General features: G+C 52.6%; 2 protein-coding genes and 1 long non-coding RNA gene across 5 annotated transcripts in view; 1 reads left to right on the forward strand and 2 right to left on the reverse strand.

Moving 5' to 3' along the window:
• Positions 1-1326: 1326 nt before the first annotated feature.
• BARHL1 (BarH like homeobox 1) lies at positions 1327-9356 on the reverse strand. 3 transcript variants are annotated; one of them, XM_061476676.1, is made up of 4 exons: positions 8691-9356; positions 6689-7407; positions 3660-3882; positions 1327-2306 (listed from the first exon to the last, which is right to left on the reverse strand). In XM_061476676.1, exons 2-4 carry the CDS (start codon positions 7137-7139, stop codon positions 2012-2014), a joined length of 969 nt encoding a protein of 322 aa, XP_061332660.1. In that variant the 5' UTR covers positions 7140-7407; positions 8691-9356; the 3' UTR covers positions 1327-2011. The 3 variants fall into 3 exon arrangements, with proteins under 3 accessions (XP_061332660.1, XP_061332661.1, XP_061332659.1); XM_061476677.1 differs by lacking the exon at positions 8691-9356 and adding an exon at positions 7531-8110; XM_061476675.1 differs by lacking the exon at positions 8691-9356 and having other exon boundaries at positions 6689-8110.
• A 2098-nt stretch (positions 9357-11454) lies between these two features.
• LOC133281271 (uncharacterized) overlaps positions 11455-27745 on the forward strand; it is a 53077-nt gene continuing 36786 nt past the window's right edge. Inside the window, exon 1 of the long non-coding RNA XR_009747446.1 lies at positions 11455-11524. This is a non-coding gene — a long non-coding RNA (uncharacterized LOC133281271). The remainder of the gene's footprint in view (positions 11525-27745) is intronic.
• The window catches only part of CFAP77 (cilia and flagella associated protein 77), a 59728-nt gene continuing 44324 nt past the window's right edge, over positions 12342-27745 (reverse strand). Inside the window, exons 4-6 of the mRNA XM_061476623.1 lie at positions 23290-23392; positions 21669-21758; positions 12342-12563 (exon numbers count right to left, since the gene is read on the reverse strand). Coding sequence (XP_061332607.1) covers positions 12495-12563; positions 21669-21758; positions 23290-23392 — 262 coding nt within the window. The 3' untranslated portion in view covers positions 12342-12494. The remainder of the gene's footprint in view (positions 12564-21668; positions 21759-23289; positions 23393-27745) is intronic.

The raw sequence follows: 27745 nt of genomic DNA on the forward strand, positions 1-27745 counted from the left end.
AGCCAGGCTCAGCATGGCTGTTCCCCCTTCCCGGAGGGGAGGTTCGGGAAGCCCCACTCTTCTGGCTCTGCCCCACTCTCTCCCACCATCCTCATGGCACAAACTGGACCCTGTCACTGTGCTACAGCACAGGCTCAGCCCCACTGTTCCAGGGGAGTTTCCAGATGCGAAATGGCAAATTTAAATATTGCAATTACAAACGTGTAACGAAGCCTTGTACTTCATTAATGTCAGAGGAGGAATCTGCTACGGCTACAAGGACAATTAAATATTAGAGAACGTCTTTGATTCACATTCCTGCTGTGTAAATGGGAGGAAGGTTGCTGTATGCTCCTTGCCTTTGCGCTCGCAAAATGAAAAGCACACCCACTGCAAGTTGTCCTTTGATAGATTTTTAATATGATTTTAAAGAGTTTTGTTTGGCCTCATTCTTATTCAATGAGATTAATTTAAAGCACTTATCCCCTGGGTTTAAGTCAATCCATGTAGGATTTGGGACGGGGGTTTGTTGCCCGGGGAGGGGGGTTGTTTGCAGGCCTCTCTGAAAGACTCCTTTCCCACTTCATTAACCCCGAGCTGGGAGCGAACCCCCCTCCCCTTCCTCCTCCTCCTCGCCCCAGCCGGGGCCCGAGGATTTACCAAACTCCCCCATTCACATGCAAAGGATCAGCGCGGTCCACAAAGGCCGGGGGCTCTCCCCTCCAGGCGTGGCTGTGCATTTGGCCGAGCCGACAATGACCCTCCCGGCGGGACCGGGGCTACCGGCGTGGGGGGAACCGGGGCAGAGCTCCCGGGACGGGGCCGTCGGGCTGGCACCCGGCCCCGGGGAGGGCGATCGTTGGGGTCGGAGGCGGGGGGGGGGGGGGGGCTCAGACAGCCGGGCCGCCGGCTGCAGAGGGCCGGGGGGACCCCGCCGCCCATCTGCCGGCGCCCCGGGACGCGAGCCGCTGCCCGGCTGTCCCGGGGACCAGCTGCCGGGCCCGCTGGCCGCGGCCGGGTGAGCGACACTTTTAAAGGGTGGAAACAATCCATTTTCCAAAGCGATCGTTTAAAGCACTTAGGCAATTATACACTGAACATTAGCGTTAGTAATGCACCGCCGCGCCAGGCAGCATCAACCCCGTCCTTCTCCTTCTCCCCGCTGCCCCCCAGCTCCGCATGCCGGCACTGGGGCCGGGCCCCGGGGAGCGGGACACAAGCCGCGGAGGGGATGCTCCCCGTGACGGGAGGTGGGAAAACTCCTCTTCGCTTTTCCCTTTCCCCCGGCGGCCGCTGCTCCGCCAGAGCGAACGAGCGGGAGGGGAAGAAAGGGCCGCGGAGCCGAAACCCGTTTGTTTGTAAAGAAGTTTTATTTCCACATTTAAAAAAGGAGCGGGGAGCGGGAGCGGCGCCCCGGGACCCCCCCCCCCCCCCCCGCCCCGGCCGGGCCGGCCCCGGGATACAGACTGACAAGAATCACTTACACAAATACGCCCTCGGGGTTCACAAATAAATAATTCATGTACATTTTGCGCAGTTTATTTACATTTTGCCGCTTTCCCCCCTCTTTTTTTTGTCTTTATTTGTAGTTACGGACGTCCCAAAGCCTCCGTTCGGGCCACCGGTTCCCCTCTCCCTTCCCCTGCGGCGGGACCGGTGCCTCGGTACCGGGGAGCCGCGGGAGGCGGAGCCGTCCGTGACGGGGGAGCTCGGTCCCCACCGCGGTCCTTGGGGAGAGGCGGAGAGGCAAAGACCCCCCCCGGGAGAGCCGGTCCCTGCCCGAGCTCCGGGCGGGGGACACACGGGGATGGGGGCAGGTCTCCGGCTCTCCGTCCTGCCAGACCTGTCCTTGCTTCTTGCGTTCTTTATATATATACTTATAAAAAGGAGGGGGGAGAGGTCTCATTTATATATATATATATATGTATACTGCGGGGTGAGCGGGAGTCTGTCGCTTGCCCGCTGCCCCAGAGGCGGGGTGGCCCCCTCCAGCCCGGTTGGGTGCCGGTGGGGCTGCCCGGGCGGCCGGGGCTCACCGGGGCTGCGCGGCCCGGGGCAGGACGCCGGGCAGCGGGGGCAGGGGCGGCGGGGGCTCGCTGCCGCCCTGCAGTCCGTGGATGAGGATGCGGGGCACCAAGGGTCTCTGTAGGGCAGGGGGCGGCGCGCTGGGTCCGCGGTACAGGTAGAGAGCGGCGCTGGGGTCCAGGTTGGAGACCAGGCTCTGTGGGTAGAAGTAGGGCGAGGGGAACATCCTCTGGAGAGCAGAGTAGTTGCCAGCCTCGGCCAGCAGCTCCAGGCCCACCGCCGTCTGCCTTTTCCACTTGGTCCTGGGCGGGGAACAAATCGAGAGAAAGGGTCAAGAAGGATGCTCCAAAAGCCGCTCTTTTTACCCTTTGCAGACCCCTTTTCCTTGTGCATCCCTCTCCCCGCCGCTGGTTCCCGGGGCCAGTCCCCCTGGACGGCAGGGACGGGATGCAATTGGATGCGATGGGTGGGACCAGTTCACTGGGGGGGGGACATAGACCCTGTTAACGGAGCGAGGGGCTCCTCTCGCTGCTGTCCCCGCCGCGCCAGCCCGGCGTGAGCGCCCAAACAGCCTCCGGAGGCACCGGAGCCGCAGCCCGATGGGGACGCGATGTCGGGGTGTAACCCCCTGCGGTACAAACCGCGAGCAGCATTTGGGTCCCTTCCGGGGCTGTGAATTCCAGGTTACGAGTTACGGACCGCGTGTGGCCCGCGGGATCCCCCAGCGGTGCCCCCGCCGCCGGGCACGGGTGATGCTGCGGCTGCTGCCGCGATGCTCCGGCCCGAGGCCCCGGCAGCTCCGCTCCGCCGCCCGGGGCTCCGGGACCGCCGACCCGGGACGGGGCTACCGGGGCCGGGCCTGGAGGCTGCGGGAGGCCGGCGGGGGACACGCGTAGGGCAGTGTGGCGGGGGTATTCGTTTGTGCCATGTATATGTATACGTATATGTATATGTATATGTATATGTATATGTATATGTATGATGTGTCTGTAGGTACGTATACACGAACCCCCAACGTGTTGCTAAGTCGCGGATCTTTGCTGGTGGTGAAGGGGGCTGGAAATGCGGGGGAGAGGTTTGGGGTGTGCTAAAACCCGGGGTGAGGGAGGGTCCGGGAGGGAGGAGTGGTGCAGCCGAGGGTCCCTCGTTTCGCGGAGGTGGCAGTGATGGGGCTGGGGATGTCCGGATAAATCCACCGAAGCCGTCCCTCACCTCCAGCCTTTCCACAGATTTTGCGCTGAAGCGCTAAACCTATTTCCACCCGTAAATTGTTCATCATAATAATAATTGTGTAATTACTGTAAAGGGTGTTAATTATTGATGCCCAAAGCAGTAATTGGTATCTATAATTAATGGGCCGATGTGTTATGCTGTTGTGTTTAGCTGGAAAGCCCGGTTCTGCCTCCCCGCCTTGTCGGGGCTGGGGGCACGGATTGTACCCCCAAACCTGCCCCTCCTCGGCATCGATTTCCTCTTTGTTTTGGGATAAAAGGCCTCCGGTGGGAGAACGACACACCGCACCTCTGCTGGTGCCAGGAGAGACGTCCCGCCGGGTGGCTGCGGGTTGCCCTGCCTGGTTTAGAGGTGTGGGGCCGGGAAAGGGGATCAGGATGTGACCCCATCTCTGTGAGCAGGAGGGAACGGTGCTTTATTACCTTCTGTTCTGGTACCAGGTTTTCACCTGCGTGTCGGTGAGGTTGAGGGAGGCGGCCAGCTCCATCCTGTCCTGCACGCTCAGGTACTTCTGCCGCTCGAAGCTGCGCTCCAGCTGGGCCAGCTGATGGTCGGTGAAGGCGGTGCGGGCTTTGCGCGGCTTTTTCAGCCGCACCGGGGGGCTGTCCCGGGAGCTGGAGATCTCTCGGTCCCCTTCTTCTTTCACTGAGCCGAGGGGGAGGAAGAGAGGCCAGGTCAGGGCAGGAAGGGAAGAGAAACACCCTCAAAAGAGGGGGTCCCCACTGCAGCCCTGAGGCGGAGGAGCCGGGCTCAGGCCACGTTTGTAAATGTTAATCCCGGCTGCCCACGGGGTTCCCCAGCCGGGACCGACTTTTCCCCGTCCCAAGGACCCGGGTGATGGGGGGAGCCCCGGCCCGGCCGCGCTCCTACCCGGGGCCCTGCGCCCCACGTTTCCCACGGGGCAGCACCCTCGGGGTGTACCCCCAAACCCAACAGCTTTCTCGATGCTTGGGTGTTATTGTTGTATTTTGTTGTCCTTTCCCTTTTCTCTCTTTTTTTTTTTTTTCTTTTTTTCTTCATTTTTTTCCCCTTTTATTATTTTTTTCATACCCAAACCAAACGCAACCCAAAATGAAAATCAGGAGCCCCCATTTTTGGAGGGGAAGCCGCTCCTTGCCCTCTGCTGAGGAACCCCGGGGGATGTTGCCGGGGCCCGGAGCAAACCTCCCTTCTCCCTAGCGCACAACGAAATACGGGGGAAGAGGCTCCGCAAGCCTGCGGCCGGGCTGTTATTTACCTTTAAACCCGCGGATTGAGGCGGGCTGGCTGCCGTTCGTTACCGCGGTCGGTGCATGGGCACCGGCGGAGCGGTGCGGGAGTTTCCGCAGCGAAACGTTAAGTAAGGGAAGGGGATATTTCCGAGCAGAAACAAAAAGATTGGGCAAAAATAAAGCCCCGTTCGTGCTCGCCTTGCCCGCGCTCCTGGAGGAGAGGATGGAGCGAACGGGCTCGGGTTGTACAAATCGGCAGCGGTTGGGGTTTTTACAGGGTTTATGTTAAATTCGCTGGTGGCGGGGCCGGGCTGATTTCTCTCTGTAGGAAGACAATAATCCGGTTAATTGAGCCACCGGGGAGCGGAACCCTTCAACCAGAACTGCCGAGCGGGCACGGCTCGGGATGAGCGCGGAGACGGGCTCCGGTTCCCGGGGAAAGCAGCATCCGGACCTGGCCGGACCGGACCGGGCGGGGGGTCCCGGTCCCGCTCCCCCCGCGGGAAAGGCTCGAAAGTTTGTGCGGAGTTTGCCGCGGAGGAAAGCGGGGCCCGGCTCCCCGGGCTACCCCTGGGCTCCGAAAACTTCCTGCCTGCGAAGGGCTGAGCTCTGTGGCGGCCCCGCATCTTCCTCCCCTGCTCCTGGCTAAACCGATGATTTTACATATAATTATATATATATTACTTTATGGCTTTGCGTTTTGGCACGAGTCAAATCCTGCCGCTGCCGCCGCGGGTTAGGCCCAGCCCCGCAGCCCCTTTGCAGAGTAAATCGGGGGCGATTTGCCCCCAGAAACAGGGATTTCCAAAGCAGCAAAAAAAATAAAGGATCGAGCTGGAGCGGGGACCTTCACCGGCTGCCCCACTAAAGGCTGGTTTTACCCTCGTCTACGAGGTGGTTTTACCCTCATTTAAACTGTGGTTTCCTCCACATTTAAGATGTTGTTTTGCCCCATTTAAAGTGTGTTGTTTCACCCCCCCATTTAAAGGTGTGGTTTTTTCTCACCATGTAAGGGATGTTTTTCCCTTGTTTTAAGCGGTGTTTCTCCCCATTTAAGGGGCATTTTCCCCCCATTTTAACTGTGTTTTCCCCCCATTTAAGGCATGTTGTTTCACCCCCCTATATAAGGGATGTTTTTTCCCCATTTAAGCGGTCTTTTCACCGGGGCCGTGGCTGCCCCGTTACAGGGGCAGGAGAGGAGCCCAGAGGTAACGGTCCCCCTCTCAAACTGGACCCCCCCAGCCTGAGCTCTGCCGGCTCAGGGAGACGCGGGGACCCCGCGGTTCTTCTCTTCCCTCTCTTCCTTCTCCTCTCGGCGATTTGGGGGAAGGAGAGGAAAGATGAAGGAATTCGGGGAGGGGGGGATGTAGGAGGCGAAAACAACGGCCAAGATGGGAACCGCGGCTGCTCTCAACCGTGGCCCTGCAAAGCGGCGGGTCCGATCCCAGGCTCGGCCTATCCTGCCAATTTCCTATCAGCATCCCGCAAATCCAGCGGTCCCGCACGGTGCCATCACCTCCCCTCTCTGCCCCCGATGGGGACCCGCTCCTTCCCCTCCCAAGCACTCAGGAAACTCTTTTCCCGGGTGAAAGTTTCTGCAGGGGTGTTGGGGGAGCGAGGACCGACCCCAACCCACCCCGTGCCGTTCCCGTGCCCGGGAAGGGGCCGCAAGGGCCCGGGAAGCCCGAGCCCCCGGTCCGGGGCGAGCAGCCGCGGTGGATGCGGCCCGGGGCTCTCTGTCTGTCGTGCTCGGTTTTAAACCATCTCAGAATAATAATGTAAATAACACAAATCGAATCAACCCCCGCCGAATTTCTTCTTCGTTTCTCCTAGAGCGGGAAATACCCGGAAAACCCGCGATTATTTTATTGTTGTTTTCTTTTCCCTGCTTTTTTTTTTTTCCCCATCAGAATTCCGTCCCCGCTTCTCCTCTTTCCCCGCGAGAAGGAATGGAACAGCCGGATCTTCCCTGCGGAAAGCCGCCCGCGCATCCTCCGGGCGCGTTTACTCAAGTGCCGATCGCCCCAGCCCCTTCCACCGGCTCAAGCCCCGCCGAGCCCCCCCAAGTTTTCCCAAGTTGGTGCCGACCCCGCGGTCTTTTCGGAGACGACCGGTGCCGCCGTTCCTCATTACCGGGGCGGCTCCGCAGTGAGCTCCCGGCGCACCGGGAAGCTCTGGTGCCGCCGGAGGCTTCGTGTAGAGGCGGCCGCGCAGAGCCCGGCGGAGTGCGCGGCTCTTACCTTTGTACTCTGAGTCCGAGGAGGAGCTGCTGGTGTTTTTCTCCATCTTCTCCCGAAAGTCCTCGCCGGGCTTGGTGGGGATCCTGCCCGCCGGCTCCTGCCCGCCGTGAGGTCCATTGGTGCTGGAGTAAGGAGCGCAGGCGGCCAGGGGCTTGCAGTCGGCCAGGATGTCTCGGATGAGGAAGGAGGAGGTGACGGTCCGGGACTGGGAGGGGGCCGAGACCTGCCCCGGCTGGAGGAGCGCATCCAGGCCCTGCCGCGGCACCGCCGCCTCCAGGCACTCGCGGCCCGGCGAGCGGGGCGAGGGGCACCCGCTGCTGCCCTCCGAGCGGGGGCTCAGCTCTAGCGGGGACCGGCCGTCGCCCACCAGCGGGTCCCCCTTGGGCACGGCCGGGCTGCTGGCTCGGTGGGAGAGGATGGAATCGATCCCAAACCCGGTGGAGCCCTCCATGGCCCCCGCGAGGTGCCGGCGCTCACACGGGCATTGGCAGGGAGGGTGCGGCGGAAGCGGTTTGGTAACGATAGTTAACAATAACAGGAGGGAAAACGAAAAATTGAACAAAAAAAAATTTAAAAAAGGAAAAAAAAAAATTTAAAAAGGGTAAAAAGAAAACGAAAGCGCAAAGTTCAGCCTGGGATCCGGGCCACAATTGCTGCAAGGCTCTCCGAGGCGCCGCGCGTTAGATCCAGGGCTGCTCCGTCTTCAGCATCGCGCCCAGCTGCACTCACAGACAGACAGACAGAAGAAGGGGGGAGAGGAAGGCAGAGTCAAACTTTGGCCGCGAAGGGGGTGGGGTGAGAGGGGACGGACCCCAACCTCACCCGGGGCCCCGGCCCCTTACCCGGCCACCCCACCCTCGCCCGGGGCCGCGGTGGCGCGGGCCTGGGGGGCAGCCTGGGGGGCTCCCAGCCGGAGGTGGGGAGGCAGCGATCGATAGTGATGCTTCGCAGCGCCTTAACCGCTTAATGATCCAGAAATCGATGGGGAAGGGCGAGGGGAGGGCGGAGGGGGTGGCCAGCCGTCGGGCCGCCGCGGCGCCCCCCTTCCCACCAGCACCTCGGACAGCACCCGGCGGGGGGGGGGAACCGGAGTCACCGCGGGGCCGGCGGAGCCATCAGCACCTCGGACAGCGGCAGGAACCGCGCTCGGGGGGGGGCTCAAGGGGAGGAACCCCCAAGCGCTTTGCCCCGTTAGCGGGGGGACCCCGGCCCCCCCGGGAAGAACGCGCCCATTGGCCGCCGCGTGTTTGGGGGTGTCACTCCCCGGCGGCGACACCTTGCAGGTTCATTAACGGGAATTAATTGCTGCCCTGGTCCCCCCGCTTTCCGGGCGGTTTCCGCCCTCTTTGGCTGTCATTATTCCGCTGATGGGGCTCGTAATGGGATGATTAGCTGCGGGGGGATTCCAGGGGGGGAGATGTGGGGTAGAGAAGGGGAGGCTGTCAAAGGGTTACTGCGCTCTGCTCGCCGCCCTCCCCCCCCCCCCCCGCAGTTAACCGGTCTGAGGGTCCCTCCCGGGTAGGGAAAGTTTTTCTGGGCCTTAAAATAAAATTTAAAAATTAAATAAAAAAAAATCAAAAGAAATAAAGAAAAGGGAAAGCACCGAAGCCCCCTCCCCCCCAGAGCCCCAGTGCAGAGGCGGCTGCTCCCAGCCCGCGGTGAGCCTCGGAGCTGCGAATTTCGTTGAATCCCCTCAAAACCCGTTGCGAGGAAGCAGGATGCTCCTCGAGTGCGGGCAGCCGGGGACCGGGCATCGCCTCCCGGAGCCGGGGCCGCTCCTCCCGCCCTCCCAGCGCCCAGCGGCGGTGCCTACCGGTGCGACTGGGAAGGGACCGCGCTCGGGGCGCATTTTTCCTGACGTCCATCCCGTTTTAAATAACCCTCGGTGTGCCCAGCGCGCCCTGCCCGTTCCCTGCCCGTTTCTCCCGGAGACACCAAGTTTCCTCCCTCCCGCCACGTCGCGGGGTTTTGTTGCTGTTGGTTTCCCCGTCCGGACTCCCACCTTCTCCCGGTCACAGCGGCTCCTGCTTCCTCCTCGCGGGCTCATTTAGGGGCTTTTCCTGCGGGTAGACCCTTCCCGTGGAGACGAGTAAAATGTCCACGCCCGGGTGCGTGGAGCTGCGCCGCTCGAAAGCGGTGTCGCCGGTTATATCTCAAAGACTCGATTTCCTCTGTTCCCCACCTTCCCGGCCAGGCAGATGCATCTTGTCCCTCTTCCAAAGCCGCCCTTGGCCGGCAGCTTGGAGGCGATCAAGAAGGGGAGAGCCTCCCCCCCCCCCCCGGGAAGCCCGGCTGCCAGCTGTCGGGCAGCGGCGCAGGCAGGGCCCCAGCACCTCCTTGCCCTCGGCCCTGCAGGCTCGGGGCCGGCTGGGATCGGGGCAGAGGAACAAAAGAGCCTTGCAGGAGGATAAGCCCAGGGACAAAATCGGCACCGCCCGGGGCCGGTCTATGCCCCCTGCCCGGGATCCCGCTGCTGCTCGGCCCCGTCTTTCTCCCCCTGGCACGGCGATGCCAGGGACCGGGCTGAAGGGTTCTGAGCTGCCGGGGAGCGGTTTTGCAGCATCCGCTGGGCAGGACCAAAGCGATGGGTGTGCAGGAACGGCTCCCAGTGAGAAGGGGCTGAGACCCCAAAGGGGTTTCCCACCTCTTTGCAGTGCAACTGTGTTGGCACTGGCTGCCTCCCTGTGCAACCAATAGACCCATTTGGGATGGAGATTGGCACTGGGATCAGGACCAGCACTGAGTCTGTGTTAAGGATGGGACCAGAGGCAGCCGCAGGCCTGGGAGTGGGTTTGGAATCAGGATTTGGATCAGCCGTGCAGAGACAGGGCTGGGTTGGTGGGTCTGCCGCTGTATTTCCTTCCCTTGAATAAAGCACCTACCTTCACAAGAAAGTTTCCAGATCAGGCCCACTCTCTGGTGCTGGGCAAGGTTTTGGTGTGTGTGGGGGGTCCAGTCCTCATTCCTGAGTGGACACTGTATTATGCCACCCTTGGCCAAGGCCCTGGGGACAGAGACTGTCACCCCTAGGCCATACTTGGAGCTACACATGCACTTTTTTTCTCATGTTCTAATGGCAGTGGGACTGACATGAATTAATATGAATCATTATTATTATTGTTATTATTATTAAGGTGGCTTTCGTTTTTGTTTCTGTTTTTTTTTTCTCTCAAAACTAGATTCCCCAAGGCAGAGACGTGACTCATCCTGCCCATATGTGGTGTGTCCCCTGCATCACTTGATAAGTGGGCTTCAAATGATCTGTCTGTGGCTCCCAGCACAGATAGGAAATCCCGTGTACAGACCACTGAACAGTGTACACTGCTTCCCCTGCCTTCCCTGCGTGTGTCTGCCTTTAAACCCCATTTTCTAGACTGTTCCAGTTCCCAAGTACACAGGCATGGAACAGACAAGAGGGGATCCCTGGTGTCAGTTTGGTTTCCAGTTCCTCACAAGCCCCAGTTGTACCCCAGGTTGGCTTTAGGACTCTGGCAGCTTTGCCAGGATCCGGTGCTGCGGACGGACACGGTCAGGCTCTCCTGGCACAGTCACCAGTGCAGGTTTGGTCCTGGGGCTACAGAACAGGGCTGACTCCAAGTGTTCCAGGAGGGGTCTGGGGTGCAGGGGGAGCCCTGATGGGGCTGGGGGCTGGACCATGGTCTGGAGGGCAATGGGCTGCCGAGCTGTGGCCGTGACCGCATCAAGAGTTAGTCCAGAAGCATCTGCTGGTGGTGCCAGAGCGGCATCCGGAAGGGTCTGGCTGAGGGAGGAAACTCCCGGGGGGCTCCGCTCTACTGAATCTCAATCGGGAGCCAAGCTGGGTGCTCGCAGAGGCCGTGCCCAGGCGGGCGCAGGGAGGGATGCTCAGAGGGGACGGGCTTCGCTGGGATGCTCCGGTGAGGAAGCGAAGGTGCCTTCGTGAGACAGCGGAGGGCAGAGCCGCTCGGGGTGTGAGGGGACGATAGAAATGGGGGGGGGGGGGGAACAGCGGGGGTCTCAGTGCCGGGGAGGAGCAGGGCCCGGCGGTGGGGAACCTGCGGCTGCGCTGAAATCCCCTCTGCCGGTGGGTGTCACTGCAGGACAAGGAGCCGCCGGAGCTCGGGACCGGGCATGGCTGGGGCAGGGTGAGGGGGGGCCCGCTTGGGGCGGCTCTGTCAGCTCCGAGCCCCCCCCGAGCCGCTTCTCCTCCTGAACGCGCTTTGTTTGGCTCTGCCGTTGGTTTTCGGGTTCTGGTGTCTTTGCTGGCTTGGAGCTGTCCCAGGCCAGGAGGTCTCCATGGGCCTGGTTCACAGCAGGTTCCTTGGGCAGCCCTTTTCCAGGGGTGCAGGACTCCCCGGGGGTTCTTTCATCCCTCTGTGGACCCCAAGGACCTGAGCAGTTTGTGCAGGTGGGCACAGATGCTGTGGCTGGAGGAAGGGCTGGAGGTGGCTCCTGGTGGGCAGTGGGGCAAGGCTCGGGCTGTGTTTCTCACACACGCATTAACTGTGCCATCTTTGGCAGGACAAGTAGTTAAGGCCCAGCTCCCCTTCCCTGGGGAGTGGGAAAGGTGTCCAGTTATAATCCAACCGTGCCAGCCCAGCAAACCGTACTGTCATCCTCCTGGTTACGTCAGATGGGTTCTATTTAGAGGCCTGCACTATATAGAAGGACCCAGGTACCAGGGTTTCCCCTGTGTGGAGCAGGTGATTCCTTTCTCCCTCAGCTCAGGTGTGGGCAGGGTAGAGTTTGCTCCAACTGCTTCCCTGTATAAAAAGCAGATTGAGGCAGGAGCTGCCCCTAAGGGAGCATGGGAAATGCCAGAGCAGCAGCTGTGGAGCCTTCCTTGTCCTGAAAGAGGTAAGGAAAGCTGCCCTTGCAGCTCCGTTTGTTATCGTGCCTTGAACAATGAAGTTTAACGTTATGAAGTGTTCTGCTTTTTGAGGTTTGGGTTTAAAAGTTTGGCTCCAAGTGCTAACAGGCTGTTGAACGTGAAACCTGAAAGCTACCATTTGACTTAAATATTATGTGGTACAGCCTGAGCTATAGCAATAGATGCGAGGAGCAGATTCCATAGGAGTAACTAATTATTCCTTGAGCAATCTTGGAGATGCACAGTTAATCACAGTTGTTGCCAAGTGATCTTTTCTTAAGGTGAAATGCCCTGTTGGTAGGAGATGGGTTTTACACGTGTTAGCACCGAGCTGGGGTTTGGGTGCAGTGCTGCTGAGTTGGTGTTGGAGGAGTTTGTGCAGCAAGTGCTTGAAGTGGCTCTGCCCTTAGGGACACCAGCAGCTATTTGAGGGTAGGTGTGGAAACAGGCTGGAGCCGTCCTCAAGAGGAGGCATGGCTCTGTGGTGAGGCCTTGCTTTGGCAGAGTGCTCAAAGCAGATGTTTAGATGCCTTCACACAGGCTTTGCTGAATTAGGCAGTGATGGGAAGCTTATTTGGCACAGAAATGAGAAGAACTGATGGATTATGAGATATTATGGACTTGATATCAGTTGGGATATGGTTGCATTTAATATAATTGTGCAGAATGAACAGTTTTCCCTCTGAGGCTGTGCTGGTGTGAGTGCTGTGACTTTGAGCATGATGGGAATTGTGCTGATCAGACTGAGTAAAGGTGTTGTGTGACTGATACAAAGCAATGAACAGGCTGAGGCAGAATCATTCCCTTTCAAATATATGATTTATTTGGCTATATCTACATTAGCACACTTTCAAAGACAGAAAGCCTATTGCCTATGGCGGTCACAGGGTCCAAGGGCTGTGATGCCCAGCACAGTTCTGTGTGGCTCTTTTGGGGCCCGTGTCCCACAGACACCCCTCAATGGGTGGCACTGAATGCCTTTTGACGAGCCTGATGGTCTGGAAGAGTACTGAGGTGAGGCTTGACCTGTAAGAGAAGGAGCAGATACACAAGTGGTTACAGTGAGCAGCCAGCCAGAGAAAACAGCTTGTGGCACAAGCAGCAAGAGGACTGGATTAGCACAAGGGTTTTGCCTGTTTGGGAGGTGCTGCTCCAGCTGAAGTTAAACACAGCCTGTTTGAAAAGAGGGCTAGTTTTCTGATTGACTTCAGGAGATGCTTGTTCTGCCCTAGTAACAAGATCCTGCAGCCTCACTGTGCTGTGTTGGTTGTGTGATGTTTCCAAATGCTCTCACACCTTAGGGTGGACCCTGAAATAAATATGGCTGGTTTTCTACAACAGGGGACTTGTGTGCTTCACTGGGGGGCCAGGATGGGTCCAGAGCCTATCAGGGGCTCTTGCATGACCTGGCCAATGAACACAGAAGCAGCCTTTCCCCAGGAATCACCTTTGGTGTGGTGGTGATGGGTGAGCAAATCCCAAGACAAAGAAAGGGGAAGTCATCTGATTGACTTCAGGAGATGCTTATTCTGCCCTAGTAACAAGATCCTGCAGTCTTACTGCGCTGTGTTGGTTGTGTGATGTCTCAAGATCTTCTGGAAGAGAAAGGTCCCTGGGCCCTTTGGGGTGAGCACCCTTTGGGGTGCTGCTTGCACACAGCTGCATGCAGCAGGCTTGCACAGTAAATGCAGAGTTACTGAGGTGCGCATGGAGTGGTTTTACCACGGGGTGGAAGGGGTTTATCTGCCCCAGCGCAATACCCTGTGCCCTACATCTGCCTTGTGTGGATGTGCGGAGCTGCCTCCCCCACCCTGCTCAGGCTGGCTGGATGTCAGGTTTTGCATATGTAAAAATACACCGGCGTCTTTGCCCTGGAAAGCTCGCTAGTGATCTCATTAATCAAGACAAACAAAGCGTAGTTAGCTATTCCCCCTCTCTGGAGGAAGGCGCGCAGGTACTTACGTATGCATTTCAGTGCCTAACTTCAGACAGTTGTTTCTGGATGTTTTTGCTTTCTCACAAGTAGCAGCAATGACATAAACTGCTCCCCAGGAAGGAAAGGTGGGAGAGGCAGAACCCAGGGCTGCTGACATAGGTGGGTAGTCCCTGGGATGTGGGACAGCTCCAGCCTCCTATTAAAGATGCAGGAGTTATTCCCTCGGAGCTGGGATTGTTATTAAAATCCAGTGCTTGCAGATAGGGACAGCAGAGCTGCTTCTCTGGAATGTGCCTCTGCCTTTCCCATCCTGCTCCCTGCCCACCAGTGCTGGGATCTGGGCAGAAGGGAACTTCTGCCTGGGACTGGGTTGAAGCTGCAGGGAGGAGACAGCAGTTCATTCACTCCAGTCTTGGTAGAGAGCTCCCAGGTGAGCAATGTCACACTGAGCCACAACTGGCAGCAATTAAAGTTAGCAGAGCCTTGACAAAGTCGTGAGGGATGCCAGCTTCTGCCCTCGGCATGAGTAAGTGGGAAGCACCAGGTGTGGGACAGGGGACCAGTGCTAGCTTAAAAAATGATGAACCCTCTCCTAACGAGGGCTAGAAATTAGAGTCAAGATAAGGATGTTCTTGGGTCAAAGGTCTTACTATGACAGAGACTGGTGTTGAGAAGTCAATGCCAGTGATGGATCCTCATCTCCGATACTTCTAATTCGTATTCTAAATGACGAACCCAAAGACACTTCCTCTAGACGCAGCTGATGATCTTCACCATTGCTCTGGTGTGGACATGGGCTGTTAGGCCAGGATTTTGTCTGAACCATGGGTTTAGAGCACTGGCTGTAGCAGGGCAGGAACATAGTTTGTTGGCAGAAGCTTGGTGGTTTTCCTTGCAGGATGATAGAACTGCGATGGTTTTCAGTTGCTGATTAGGTGCAGTGTTCTGCTCTTGGTCATTGTATTTGTCATTGACAGATTAAAACCTGCAGGACCCTTGCAGCTGGGGTGTTGTAATGTCAGTGCTTGCTTCAAAGAGTTAGAGGGGCAATAACAAAACACCTTATCATTCCTAAAACTTAAATATATATTTGGGTGTGATTTTCAATTGGGTTTCACAGTTATGATAATGTTTTGAATCTGGGGACTGTAAATGATCACTTGTCAAGCATTAGTACAACCACGTATGTGTTGCAAGCAGTAGCATGTATGTTAATGGAGGACTAATAAATAGCATGTGGGAGGCAGAAAAACTAAGCTGGTACAGGGAAGGCAGAGCTCCCCTGACAGCAGCAGAACATGTACTCTAGAGACCAATCAGGCTTTGTGGGTGCTATTGATGCTGGGCTTGGTGAGGTAGGTGCTGGGCACTGTGAGCACCCTTGGGTGCTCAGTAAGCTTAGCTACTGGGTGGAAGTGCTAATTAATGTACCTGGATTAAATGGTTTGTAATGATTTGTGGGAGGTGTTGAGAAAGAGCCCATAAAAAGGGCTGAAGCAAGAGACAAGCAGCACCAGGCTCTCCTCCTGCCCTTGTAGGACCCATGCTTGGCTTCAGGGAGATGTGGCTGGACCTATTCCTTTTGTAGTACCCGCCTGGCTCTGCCTGCTCCTCAGAGGTAGCCTCCCAGCCTTGTGCCGTTTCCCACTTTAACAACAAAGCAGCACCTAGCCTAGCCTAGTTTTTCCATCTTCCATTCGACTGAATCCTTTTAGAGGGTGACAAAACACTTTCTTGAGCTCTCTTTACGGGAAACCAATCTCTACTCCTTTTTCAAAACCTCCCTCATTTACCGCAGTCCAACAAATCCTTGGCCTTTTAAGTCCTCTCCTGTTTGTGTTTTTTTCTCTTTCTTCCCAAACCCAACAGTTCCATGTTCATAGATATTTTTTTTGGGGGGGGGAGGGAATAAAATACACAATGTGAAGAGGGGTAGGGTGTACACACCGACGCACGCCGTGCCGAGCATCCCCGTACAGACAAAAACCCCACGTGCGCGCACATCGAGATGCAAATGATTTCCGTGCAGCTATCACTTGTAAAGCTTGACAGAAAATAATGAGAAACACTAAATCTTTTATAAGGTCAACACTCAAGCAGCTGTCAAACAAGAAAAGAATTTAGCGGAAGATCCGCACAAACTTCCATCGCCTCATTAAATCCAACAGGGCCGGGGCCCGGTGTGGTGAGGAGGCACCGGGGCGCCTCCGTTTTGTGTCAGTAATTTGTGATGGAGGAAGAGGGAAGACGAAACAGCCAGCGCCGAAGGGGCCTTGGGGGAGGCTGGGGAATCGTTAGTGCGCCAGGAGCGGCCTCGGCTCCTAATTGGAAGCATTGGGCATTATCAACGGAGGATTTGCCTCGGCTCCCTGACAGCTCTCTAGGCCTGGAATGATAGCCCACTTGTCAGTGTAAAAGACCATTAAAAACAAACCATTTTGATTTAATTGGAGGCGGTGTGCTGGGGGCCCAGGTGAGACGCTTCATCAGCTGATGTTGGCTGCTGATGCCTTTTTCCCCCTGCATTGATGGCTTTTTTTTTCCCTCCCTTTCCTTTCAAAAACTGTCTAGGAAAGAGAAAGAGGTGCTGAAAGATCCTTCACAGCTGCATTGAGAGCGGCTTTCAATAGGGTTGTCAACAAATGCCATGACAAGTTAGGGAGAGGCAGGTACTTTTAAAACAGACGTTATTTTGTCCAAGATGAGCTGTGCTTGGAGGTGTGTGTTGGATTATTAAGGTTACAAATACTGCGGCTTTTCCTGGCAGTAGTGCTCTTAACTGGTTTAATGAATGGGGTTAGTTTTTTCTCTCCCCACCTTTCTAATTCTAAGAACACAGGGAAAGTCAGGACAAGGGAGTCTGGGCTAAATGATCCTTATCTGCTTCAGATGTAGGAATGTTTCAAATGGTTCTTTTGGCTGCTGTATTTAATGCCCCACAGAGATTTGGGAGGGTTTTTTTGCTACCTGAAAATAAGGGTCACAGATGTTTGCTGAAGTTCCCCGGTCACTTGGTATGTACAACAGGATGAGTAAAGGAGAGTGAACCCACCGGAGCTGTAACAATGTGTACCCCTCGTGGTAGATGTCCTGGTATCAGACCAGAGTGGCAGTTTTCATACTGACCTCATGTGTTTGAGATTTGAATCCTCAGCTTTTTCATGCCAGGCAGAAGTTTTACTTCAAACTAAGTTGTCTGTTGGTAAACAGCCTCTTGGCAGAAGGCAGAATAGGTCCATGAATGAAATCCCAAGTCCATTTAAAAAGCACTTCTGTGGATTTGTGTATGAAACAGCAGGTAGCACTGGTTGGTGTTCACCTGTTACTCAACACTGTGTGTGTGGTTTTACCCTACTGCAGGCACCCTAGATCTGTTCCTTCAGGTGTAAGTGCTCCATAGCAGCAATGGGCATTGGTTGGTGACAGTTGCCTGTGCTGTCTTTGGGCACCCAGGCTTGGATGTAGATGGAGCCTGGCCTGGAGATGGTGCAGGGGTGTTGTTTTCCTGTGTCAACTGGGAGATGCTGGAGACCAATGAAAATGGCAGAGGAATGATGGGTTACCATGTCTTTCAGGGAGACACAAAGAAGTGCTAAGCATGGCAGAGGGCAGCATTAGGGTGTGATGAAGTTGAGTGTTCAGGATGTGTGCAAAGGGATACCGGAAAGGCTGGACCATTGAACAGCCACCAGGTGACACTGATTTTCTGATTATTTTTTTTCTTTCTTGGTCAGCCAGAATCCCATCTGAAGGGAGGTTTGATCTGGTACCACGGTGACAGAAAGCTCTTGAGCTCATTGCTGTATTATTTAACTACTATTTAGGCCCCTGGAGACAAGTTTTGGAACACTTCAACTCCATGAAATTTTGTTGCCCTCAAACCTGGGGAGGATAAATGCCACATCTAGAAAGTCAACCCACTGTGTGTATTAAGCCCAGGTTATTTAAACAGAGTCTATGGCTTTTCTGACAAGACAACAGTTGCAAGATTACATGAGCTGTCAGTTCAGCTCTTCAGACAAAAATAGAGGTAAGGCATTAAAAAGAAATGTGGAACATTTTTGTGTGTATGTGTTAAACTTCACCTGTTAATTCTGATGAAGAATCAGGCTGTGAGCAGATATCGGATCCCTGGTGAGAATCAAATCCTGGAGCCCAGAATTTTGCTGCAAAGTTTATACAGTGGGGATTCTTCTAATTACTTTCAGTGGAAATTTACCTGACAGAGCTTTCCCAGGTAACGCAAGCATATGCGGGAGAGCCGCTCAGCCGTTGACAGAGCCTTTGATTTAGTGCCAGGTTGCAAATTAAGTCTTTTGCCAAGGTACCCGAACACTTGCTCGTCAATTGCTTATCGCTTATTCATATCGCGCATCGAGTGCAGCCTGTTTCATCTGCTGGGGAAGGCAGTATGTGTTGACAAAAGTGTTGTCCAAAGTTGTTGAGTTTTCTTTCCTCCCCCTGTTTGGTCAAGTAAACAAGACTATCCTCCCTGAAAAGCCACCCTGTGCAAGTTGGAATCCTCTAATGAGCAAAGGAAAAAGCCTGATGTGTGTCAGTGACATGCAACGCATGGAGCTGTTTTGACACGCGGGTGAATTGTGTCCTACATTGCTGCTGTGAGGTGTTGTCCTGAATCCTTCTGGTTGACTTGACAGAACACTGGCAATCTACTGCAGAATGGCTAGCCCTGACTCACTGGTTTGGATTGTGGCTATCAGATATTCTGATGGAGGTAGCTGGAGCCTCACCCTGGCCTGGCAGAGGCAAGGCTGTGGGGATGCTGTATTTTAGGCAACAACATCCTCTCCAGAGTTTGATGTCCTTCTGCTTGGATGCGTGATGAGTAGTGATGAGTGATACAGGGATAGGATACATCCCATGAGCACTGGGGGCAGGGATATACTTATGTCCATGCTGGGTGCCTGAGGTACAGAACATAGTCCCACATCTACAAATAAATGAAGTCTTGGTCCATAGTCCCAGCTGTGTTGGCAAAATCTGAGCTTGGGAATCGTGTCACTGCAGGCAGAGCAAGGCAGAGGCTGTTTGTCTTGGGGAAAGCTGACTTGAGGAAGAGGAGGGCAGTGGAGAATCTTGCTGAGGTGAGCAAGGAGTTAACTTCTGTTTGGTTTTGTGTAAGAAATCTCCAATTCAGCAACTTTCCCTAATGAACTGCCCATCAGGACATGACTGTCTCCCTGCGACCTGTTTGTCTCAGCGAGCTGGAGGGCCCAGGAGACCGCAAGCCAGGTCAGTCCTCCAGAGCGAGACGTGGAACAGGAGCGATCACCCAGTGTGGGAGAGCCTGTAAATCACCCGGTTAGCTTAACAGCGTGGGTCATTATTCTAAAGCAGTGGGGCTGAAACCTAAATCCAAATGAAAATATAGTCAATTTGTCTATACTTTACTGACTGAATGACTACGTAATGTCATGCAGCCCTGGCAATGCAGGGAGCAAGCAGAGGCAATTAGTGGGATGGCAAAGCTCCTTTGTTTTCTTGTCTTCCGCTTCCTCTGCATGCTCTAGCATGGGGCCAGGAGATAGTCTTGCAGGGACTGAATGGAAAACCCAGATTAACAGCCAGTGTTAACATCCACGCCCAGTTTCTGCAGTTCTCTGTAAGGGGTCAGGATGGGAATAGAAAAACCCTCATTGATGACTTCTATGGGTCTAAAGGAACAAAATCTCATCTTCCTGCTACCCCCTGCTTTGGGCTACAATGATCTCAGGAGCTGGGTGCTCTGCAGTGCTTTCCCCAGGCCCAGAGCAGGCCAGGCTGATAGGCATCATGCCAGATGACAGGGGTAACTGAGTGACAAGAAGGGTGAGTAGCTTGAGGACATATCACATCCTTGCACCAGCCTCAGGTCACATGGAACAATAGTCTAAAGTGGGGCTCTGGTCAGGGATGTGGGATCTCAGAATGTAGTTGACCCAAAGTTTGAAATTGTTCTCAGGTAATGAGCACCTTCTGTAATAGCCAGAGCAGGTCAGTGTCATTGAAGGCTGGAAATAATAGGTGGGAGTCTGCTAACAAGCTTTCTCTGAAGTTGATATTTTTGTGGTTGCTCTTCCTACCCCTTTTTGAGCAGTAGGATGAGGGTGTTGTATGGATTAAAGACAGTATTTTAGTAAACTGCCTACAGCAGTTAGTGCCAGCTGCTGGCCTTCACAGGGCACTGGCTCTTAAAAGAAATAAAGCCATAAAGTAGTTATCCATGACCATAGAAAACCTTGAGAAAAAGGTTTCATGAGGACAGAAAGGCTGTAAGAACAAGGTCCTTCACTTTGGAGCACTGCTCTCTATTGTCACCCTCATAAAGGCAGAATTGATAGTGACCCCTGAAGACCCTGAGTCTGGTTAATAGGTTGGTCCAGTTTGCCTTTCAAGACCATTCTACCACCAGCTTTACAGAGGTAGTTACAGCACAGTTTGGAGGCTACCAAGTGTCTTTGGAACTATTAACTTTTTGAGGGTTGCTTCTAATTGGGTAAACGTTTATGGATGATCAAGAGAACTTATTTTTCTATGGAGGAACCCACGACTGAACCTCAAGTGAATAATGAGTTTCCTGATCCAAGATCTAACATGGGCTGTGCCTGTTAGATCTGCAGCTGGGGAAAGGCAAACCTTCTAGGTTAACATAATGAGAGAGGAGGAGTACAGGAAATCTACAGGGGCTGTGCAAAGTGAGCTGTCCCTCCTGCCCAGATGCTGCTTCTGGGAAGGAAGGGAAGAGGAGAGGAAGGAGAAAAGCAGAGAGGAGAAGCAAAGACTCGGGTTTGTGAGCTGTGTCTGGGAGGAGAAACCCAACCGCAGTCACGGATGAAACAAAAGGGAAAGCATGAAGAAAAACACAGGCTGAAAAATGAATAGTGATGGAAAGGTCTGGGGTGAGAGGAGCTCTAAAGAGGAGGCTTGCCCCAGTATCTCGTGTGACTTACACAATCTGTTTAACAGCGATCGGTCATGTTCTTTCCCTGACACTAGCTGCAGCAGCAGCTCTGTGCTGACAGGCAGTGGGGAATAAATGATTACTGACATATGCTAATCGGACAGTCTTAGACAGGACGTAAGAGGAATACATCAAGGTGGTGCAAAACGCATTTCTTGGTTGAAACTCTCCAACTTGTACAAGTAAATTAGCTTCAGGAAGTCACAAGCCTTCTTTGTTGTTTTAAACTGCAGGTAAAAATCAACAGCATGGCAAAAAAAAATAACCCCATCAGAACAAGGGCTGAGGCAGAGAGCTGAAAGGCTCTTTGCAGTGGTATCTATCAATGCCAGATATGATTTTGGCCACGTAAACTCCCTGCAGGGTTTCAGTGCTTTCAGACTTCCTGGAGTCTCCCTTCTATTCTGCTTGCCCAGCTCTTTTCCCTTCCTTCCTGAAATACCCCCTAGCTCTTCACTTGAAGCTTCCCTATAATTTACACCACAAACATAGCTAACAGAATACAAACAACTACCCCAGAGCATAGCAGGATGCACAGATGAATTCAGGGAGGTGTTTAAATCCCATTGCCAGAACAAGAAATCTTCACCTTAGCTCTGATTTGGATCAATTAAAGGAAGTGTCATGCACATCTATAACCTGGCTAGACCCTCTGCTCAGTCTCAGGGTGAATATTGTCAATCAGGTAGTTTAGAGAGGTTTCAAAAGTGCAGGCTTTCTGGAAAGCTATTTCTTGGGGTGAAAAATTCTCCTTGGAACTTCTGATGTGGTTTAAATTGATTATTGTGGAGCTGGTTAAATGGCAGGCTACCAAAATGTATGTTTGACTGTTCTGCTTGTGGAGGGTAGCTGTGGGAATACCAGCAGAAAACAAAGGCCAACCCAGTACTGTTAGTACTGTAGGACATAGAAGGATGCTTTTCATCTCGTGAAAAGGCATGAAAGTGCTCACAAGTTAGAAAATAAGTCATTAAACCCTTATCTGGGCATCTGCTGCCTCTCTTCCAGGTCTTATGGCTGCAAAAAGTACACCACCCTGAAGTCCAAAACGGGCTGATGTTTGAATGTATCCAGTACAGGATCATTTAGGGTCTGAATCTCTGGGAGCTCTGAGGAAGAGCCTCGTGTCTACCTTCATTGTGTACTAAGGTATCTCCTATCCAGACCCTGTGTGTTATCAGGGCATGTGGGCAAGGTTAGAAGGTGTCCCTGAGTGCAGGCAAGTGCTCCATACCTTCTCCAAGCTGGGCAGGTGCCAGAAGGACTCCTCCTTTGGAGGCAGTGGGTTTTTTCGCAGGAATGTGGTGCGAGTTTCACGCACTTTCTCTTTCTGCAACCAAAGGTAAAGAAGAATGGGCTGAAATGGGTGCAGATCTATAGACATCAGGATAGTGTCATGATGTATAAGGTATATAGGCATATATAAGCAGTGTAATGACACAGAGGTGAGCAAGACTAAAAGTCTCTTTGGGTGATCACAAGTGCCTGATCTTTTTTCCATGCCTACACAGCCAGTACTGATACCTAAAACATACTGATGAGACAAACACGAGCAGCTTCCAGCTCTGTGTCTGCTTTATATGGCATCCCAGTGAGATGACTGCTGCCTGCGCTCTGAGCTAGAGCAATGGCTCATCACTAGCTGAGAAAGTCACTTCTACCACTCCCACTACAGGAGGGTTTCCTGGCTGTCCTGTGTGTTGCTTTCCTGATTAATTGCAGCTTGCAGTGCTTCATAGTTCTTGCATGAGCCAGTGCAGGTACCTGGTGAATGTTTTAGCCATGTGAAACCTTAGGGAATCTGTCTGCTCTTTGGTCTAGGATGTGGGTTTTTAACTGATAATTGGTGGCTGCAGGCTTTGGGAACTTGATGGAGGGAGCCTAGTGATTAAAAACATCTATCATTAGTAGAGAAGGTAGGGATGCAGTTTTAAGCACCCTAGGCTTGTGTATTCATAAAGTAGCTGCTAATTAAGAACATTGTATTCTTGCACTTCAACTATAAAGCATAGTTTGTGATGGCAGTAAGCCCATTGAAATTGGTCATTACCATATTAGCTCAACTCTTCTTTGAGCCATTAACTAATAAAACAGTCATTGGCTGCTTTTAAATGTTCTTACAATATTGGCTTGTTTAACAGCACAGCAATGCACTCTAACAACTGCTCTGGGTGCTGGCATCAACCACACCATGCCAGGTTCAGAGCTGATGCTGGTCCATTTGTTGGTTATTCCATTGCTTTGTCCACTGTCACAGGTAAGCTGAGCAGAGCTGATGCTGTCCAAAGGATAGCCTGCAAAGCTTCTGGCATAAGTACAACATAAACACTGAAGATAATTTGAAACTTAATTCTTTGTCACAGCAGGGTGTTTTACTATTGTAGCAATGCAAAAAGAACCAGAGCCTCTGTTTCAGTTGACACTGGGAATTTAGCTGGGCAACCTGTACCTAGAGGCATATTGATGCAGACATATTTGATGATGGCTAGAAAAGTATCTCTGTGGGGTAGGTGTCTAAGCCTTTGAAAGGCCTTGGCCAAAGCACTGTTACCCTGAAGAACTTGCTCAGCTCCCATGCATGGCTTCAGATACAAGAATACTTAACCCCACAAACACCACCTTCTCTTTGGTTTCTAGAGCACACACATTGTGACTTGCATATCTGGTCTTTGCCCCTACAGTGGATGCTCTGGCTGAAGCCAGGCCCATCTTATCTGGGAAGCAGCTCATCTTTGTTAGGCTTCACCAGCCTTTTAGTAGTCAGGGAGGATGCTTTCTCAGATGGGGGAAGCCCATCCATTGTGGGGTAGCAGTGCTATGCACAGCAAGGGTAAGCACTGCTGGAGTATTATCACCTTTTTCTTTTCCATTCGCTCCGCTGTTGTCAGGGCTCTCTGCTGCTCCATCCACAGCTGCTGGTATCTGTGGTGGAGGAGGTCAAAAAAGGGAGTGCAAGACCTGCAAAACATTGAAAAGATGACAGTATAATCCCCAGTGTTAATATCTCTTTACCTCCCCATGCTGATTCATACCTCCGCTCTTGGAAAGTGTGACTGGTGAGAATCGGCCACACTCACATTGGAAAAGGCTTTCTCTTGCTCAAGAAAGCCTTGAATGCAGATGCATTTTCAGTTCATATTCCACAGCCTGCATGCCCTTGTTATAACCTGTAGCATGATTGTGCTAGAGCATTGCCCAGAATTGGCACAATTTCTATCTTTGCACAACCCTTTACAGGGCCCATATTGCCATCTCTCCTCAAGCCCCAGTGTGCTGGAAGCACAAAGCACCACAACTGTGGCTCAGCTTTGGGCCCTGCTATGGCTCCAGGAGAACATTTCCCAGCTGATACCTGATGATGGGTAATGAAAGCACTGAATGGAGCAATGTTTGGAGGCAGAGAACTGGGTTTTTGCATTGCCACCCTGGGGCTCATAGGAGCAGCTCTGGCTGGGTCCCCTCCAGCCTGACGCAGCCATGGGAGCTGTGTGGAAGAACCACTGGGTGCAAAGTAGGTTTTGCTAAAATAACACTGGGTTTGCAATTGAAATATCACTACTGTGGTATACCAAACCCCACAAACACGTGGAATGACTGATTGGGTGAGAGGAGTAAGTGCTGTCCTGAGCAGTCTGAATAGAGATAAAAATTGACTCAAGGCAGCAGAAAGGGGAGCTGGAACGCTAAGCCCTGGTCTAGTACCTCAGCTGCACAGATACATTTGCCCCTTGAAGCAGCATACCAAGGAGCATCCTGGCCAGGAGAAGACAGCAGCAGAGAGGTGCGACAGATGAGCATGGTTCAGGGAAAATAAAAGGCAGTTGCTTGCTGGCTAGTGTCCTGTTCAGCTGCTCTGAGCTGGGGTTAACCTGCCCAGCTTGTGGCAGAGCTGCAGCCTGAAATGGTTGAGTCTTGCTCCTCGCAAGTGAGGATACTTCATCAGCATGGGAGGCAGAACTGGCAGTGGCAGCAGCAGGGTTCTTGCCTTGAGGACAGCATATCAGTTATCGCTGTGGTCCTGCTGCTGTTCTTTCCCCACAGAAGCAAACACTTGAAGGTGATGGAGGACTCCAGCTTCAAGTTTTATTGGTCCTTGTTCTTGTACACCTTGCTGGGGAGGGATTCCTCCACCTTGGCAGCAACCAAGGACTGTGGAGCCCCAGTTCTGTTCCCACCTGTAGCCTGCAGCTCCTTCAGCTGCAGCTCCTGTGACAGAAAGGCAGTGCTTTCCCTGCCTGTTCAGACCAACTGGAAGACATTGGGGGACAGAACTAACTGCTGGGCTGTTTCTGGGCCACCATCTCCACCAGAAGGTCGTTTTCTCTAGAGAGCCCATGTGCCACAGGGTGAGCTGGTGCTTCATGGCTTTTGGCAGGAGTAGGTCCAAAATCAGTAGCAGACAGCTTTTAGCAGTCTCGGGAATCTTTGACTATCACAGAGGGCACCAGCAGTGCATATGCAAATAGTAACTCTTCCGTTTCTTGTTCCTCCACCCCTGTGGTGACTTTTATTACTTAATTATTGCACACCACATGCTTCAAAACAGCCTAATCTATGGTCGTGTTTTCTAATGATACTAGATGTGCAATCCAGCAATATACATCCCGAGGGGGCATTCATATCAGAGGAGACATCCTTCTGCAGACCTCCTGTTTCATAGATCACATGCTGCAGGGCTTTTCAGGGCTTTGCTTACAAATCAGCTGTGCTGCTCCAGATTGTTATCTGGAGACACCCAGTGCCAAAGGTGACACCCAACATTTACCCTTTGTTGTCCCTTCTCTTTCCCTTCCAGTCTGGAATTTCCTACTGATCAGAGCAGGGTGGAACATTTGCAAAGGATGAAAGATAGGGCAAACCTGTGGTCAAGTGTCTTATTTTCTGGGTAGGTCTCCAGTATTATTGCATGGAGTAAATCTTGGGATTTCTGGCACAAGCATATGGTGAGCTTTGCACATGAGCTTGTTTCCTTGGCCTGTCCATTTGCTCTCCAAGGCAGGAGCTTGCCTGGTGTGCAGAAGTAGCAGGGAGGGACAGAGGAAAATGTTGAGCCTTTGTGTGTAGTGTTTGATTATTGATTTTTGTGGTAGCTGAATGTGTTTTCACACCTCTATGGAGGTGACTTTTACCATCTCCACTGGACCAGCCAGTTGGTGACTGATTAGTCCACAGCTGGCTTGTAAGTAAATGCGTGAAAGGACACATTTGGGTTGGTGCTCTTCAGAGATCCTTCCCTGCCGTGTGATTAATCGCATTTAAGTCTTGATCCAGCAAAGTATAGAATCATGCCTGGAATGATACACGCATGAACTGCCTCTTTGAAATCAGTGGGAATGGCTCGTGTGCTTAGTTATGCACGTAAGCTCTGGTGGGGCTGTAGGACATGAAGCTTCATCTGTCTTTTCCTGCCTCTTGTGAGAGAAATGCTGATGAAGAGGGGAAGAACAGGGGATATCAGGTAACACCCTTCAACTGAAGTCACTGGAGAAATTTCAGCGAGGTGGCTTTTTCTTTGTAGGTCAAACACTGATCCCATCGGAGTGGATGGGGAATTTTGGCCTCGGTATCGGTGCCGCTTGGAAGTGTGACAGGATTTCTCATTTGTAGCTGGCCTTTAGGAAAACGTCCTCTTGCCTTAGTGTTACTTAAGGACAGGAGTAAATGGCTTGTGTGTTCTGTTTCCTTTTGTCACCCTGCCCAGATGTCACCCCTCTGGACTGAGAGGATTTTGCTGTCATCTGGGGATGCTGTGGGGAGATCGGGGGAAGCATCCGCTGAAAACAATTATTGTGGGTTAAAATCCATCTCGTTCAGAGTCACTCAGATCTCCTTGTTTTGGCACAACCACCCTGCCACAGGCAGGAAAGGGGAAGAAGTTCTGATAGGATGTAACGAATTATTTATAATTGTGGAAAAAATAATCAGATGCTTCCTTTTATAGTCAAATAGTTGGAGCCATTTCTAATGCTGACATTTCCTAAATATTTTAAGATATATCTGTGCACATTTTCAAAACTATTATCCCTGAAACAGTTCCTGTCTCTTTAATAGACTCTCTCTCTAATTTACTTTCAAGAGCCAGGGTACAGACCTATTTTCAACTGAAATGACAAGCACCTGCTAACTTGGTTATACGATGTGGTATGCAAGGCTGCCAGAAATCTCCTAGAAAAGAAGCTGCAGCCTCCTAATAGGCTATTTTACTGTAAAAAACAATGTTAAAAAGTATAATAAAGTATTAACAATATTAAAATAAAACGGTGTAGGCCTTAAATGAGCTACAAACTAGTTAAATCTATTCCATTCAATATGAGCCTTCAGTGCTTTGCAGCTGATACCTCGGAGCTGGGATTTATCTGAAATGAAGGCACGAGGGACATGCAAGAGAAATGGTAATTATAATTTGCAAACATTAGGCTGACATTTTTTTTGTGTATGTGTGTATGAATTCTGACAGCTGTGATTTGTGCCATGCCAAATAGTGTTCTATCGAGCTGGGAAGGGCTCACTTTCTGGCAGGCCGTCCTCAGAGCCAGCAGCTCATTAAAACTTTGGAGAAGGAGAAGTTGCCGAAAACAGGAAGGCGTCAGAACCATCTGAGGGACTTTTGGTACATGCTTGTTGAAAGGTGTTTGAGAAGAGAGCCTTGGGTCTGACAAACTGGAATTTTAGTACGCCTCTCCGTTCACAGTGGGGCAAAATAATTGGTCATCAGTGACTACTAATTTGGTTTAGTAGCCAGAGGCGTTTTTTTTTCTTCCCAGAAAATCAATGACAGTGCCGAGGTCTGTTCAACGTGATTCAGCTCAAGACGGGTCCTCATTTAGCTCTTGATGCTTCTTCCACTGGAGACAGCTATTTTGTTAAAATGAAATTAAAATCTAGCTATAATACTCGGCTCTGGGAGCAGCACCCGTCAATGCCATGCTGCTCTTGAGGTTTCAGGGTTGTCAGTCTCCCCTCAAACTTATTTTCAGAGGTTTATATATCAACTGGAGGGGGGAAAAAAGAAAGGTACTTGGCAAAAGTGGATACAAAGGACTTTGCTCAGGAAAGAGGTTTATACCAGCTTAAAAGGTGCAATCAGTTTGACTGCTAAGTTGTGCTGCAAAATGGTGAAACTTGACTTGTGATAGCCTTTTTCTTGTATAATTCAAAAGCACAGGGGTTTGTAAATATTTGAGTGCAAACTTCAGCCCTTGGATTATCCAGGTAGCTTTCCAGCCAAGGCAGAGAGCTGCACAGCTCCTGCAGCACTCTTCCTGCTGCTGGTCAGGACAGGCTCCAGTGGGAAGCAGAGCAAGGGAGCAG

The sequence above is a fragment of the Pezoporus flaviventris genome, unplaced genomic scaffold, assembly GCF_033815535.1.
Source record: "Pezoporus flaviventris isolate CSIRO_AGI_PZ_B2104156 unplaced genomic scaffold, CSIRO_AGI_Pfla_v1 ptg000097l, whole genome shotgun sequence".
Taxonomy (NCBI): domain Eukaryota; kingdom Metazoa; phylum Chordata; class Aves; order Psittaciformes; family Psittacidae; genus Pezoporus; species Pezoporus flaviventris.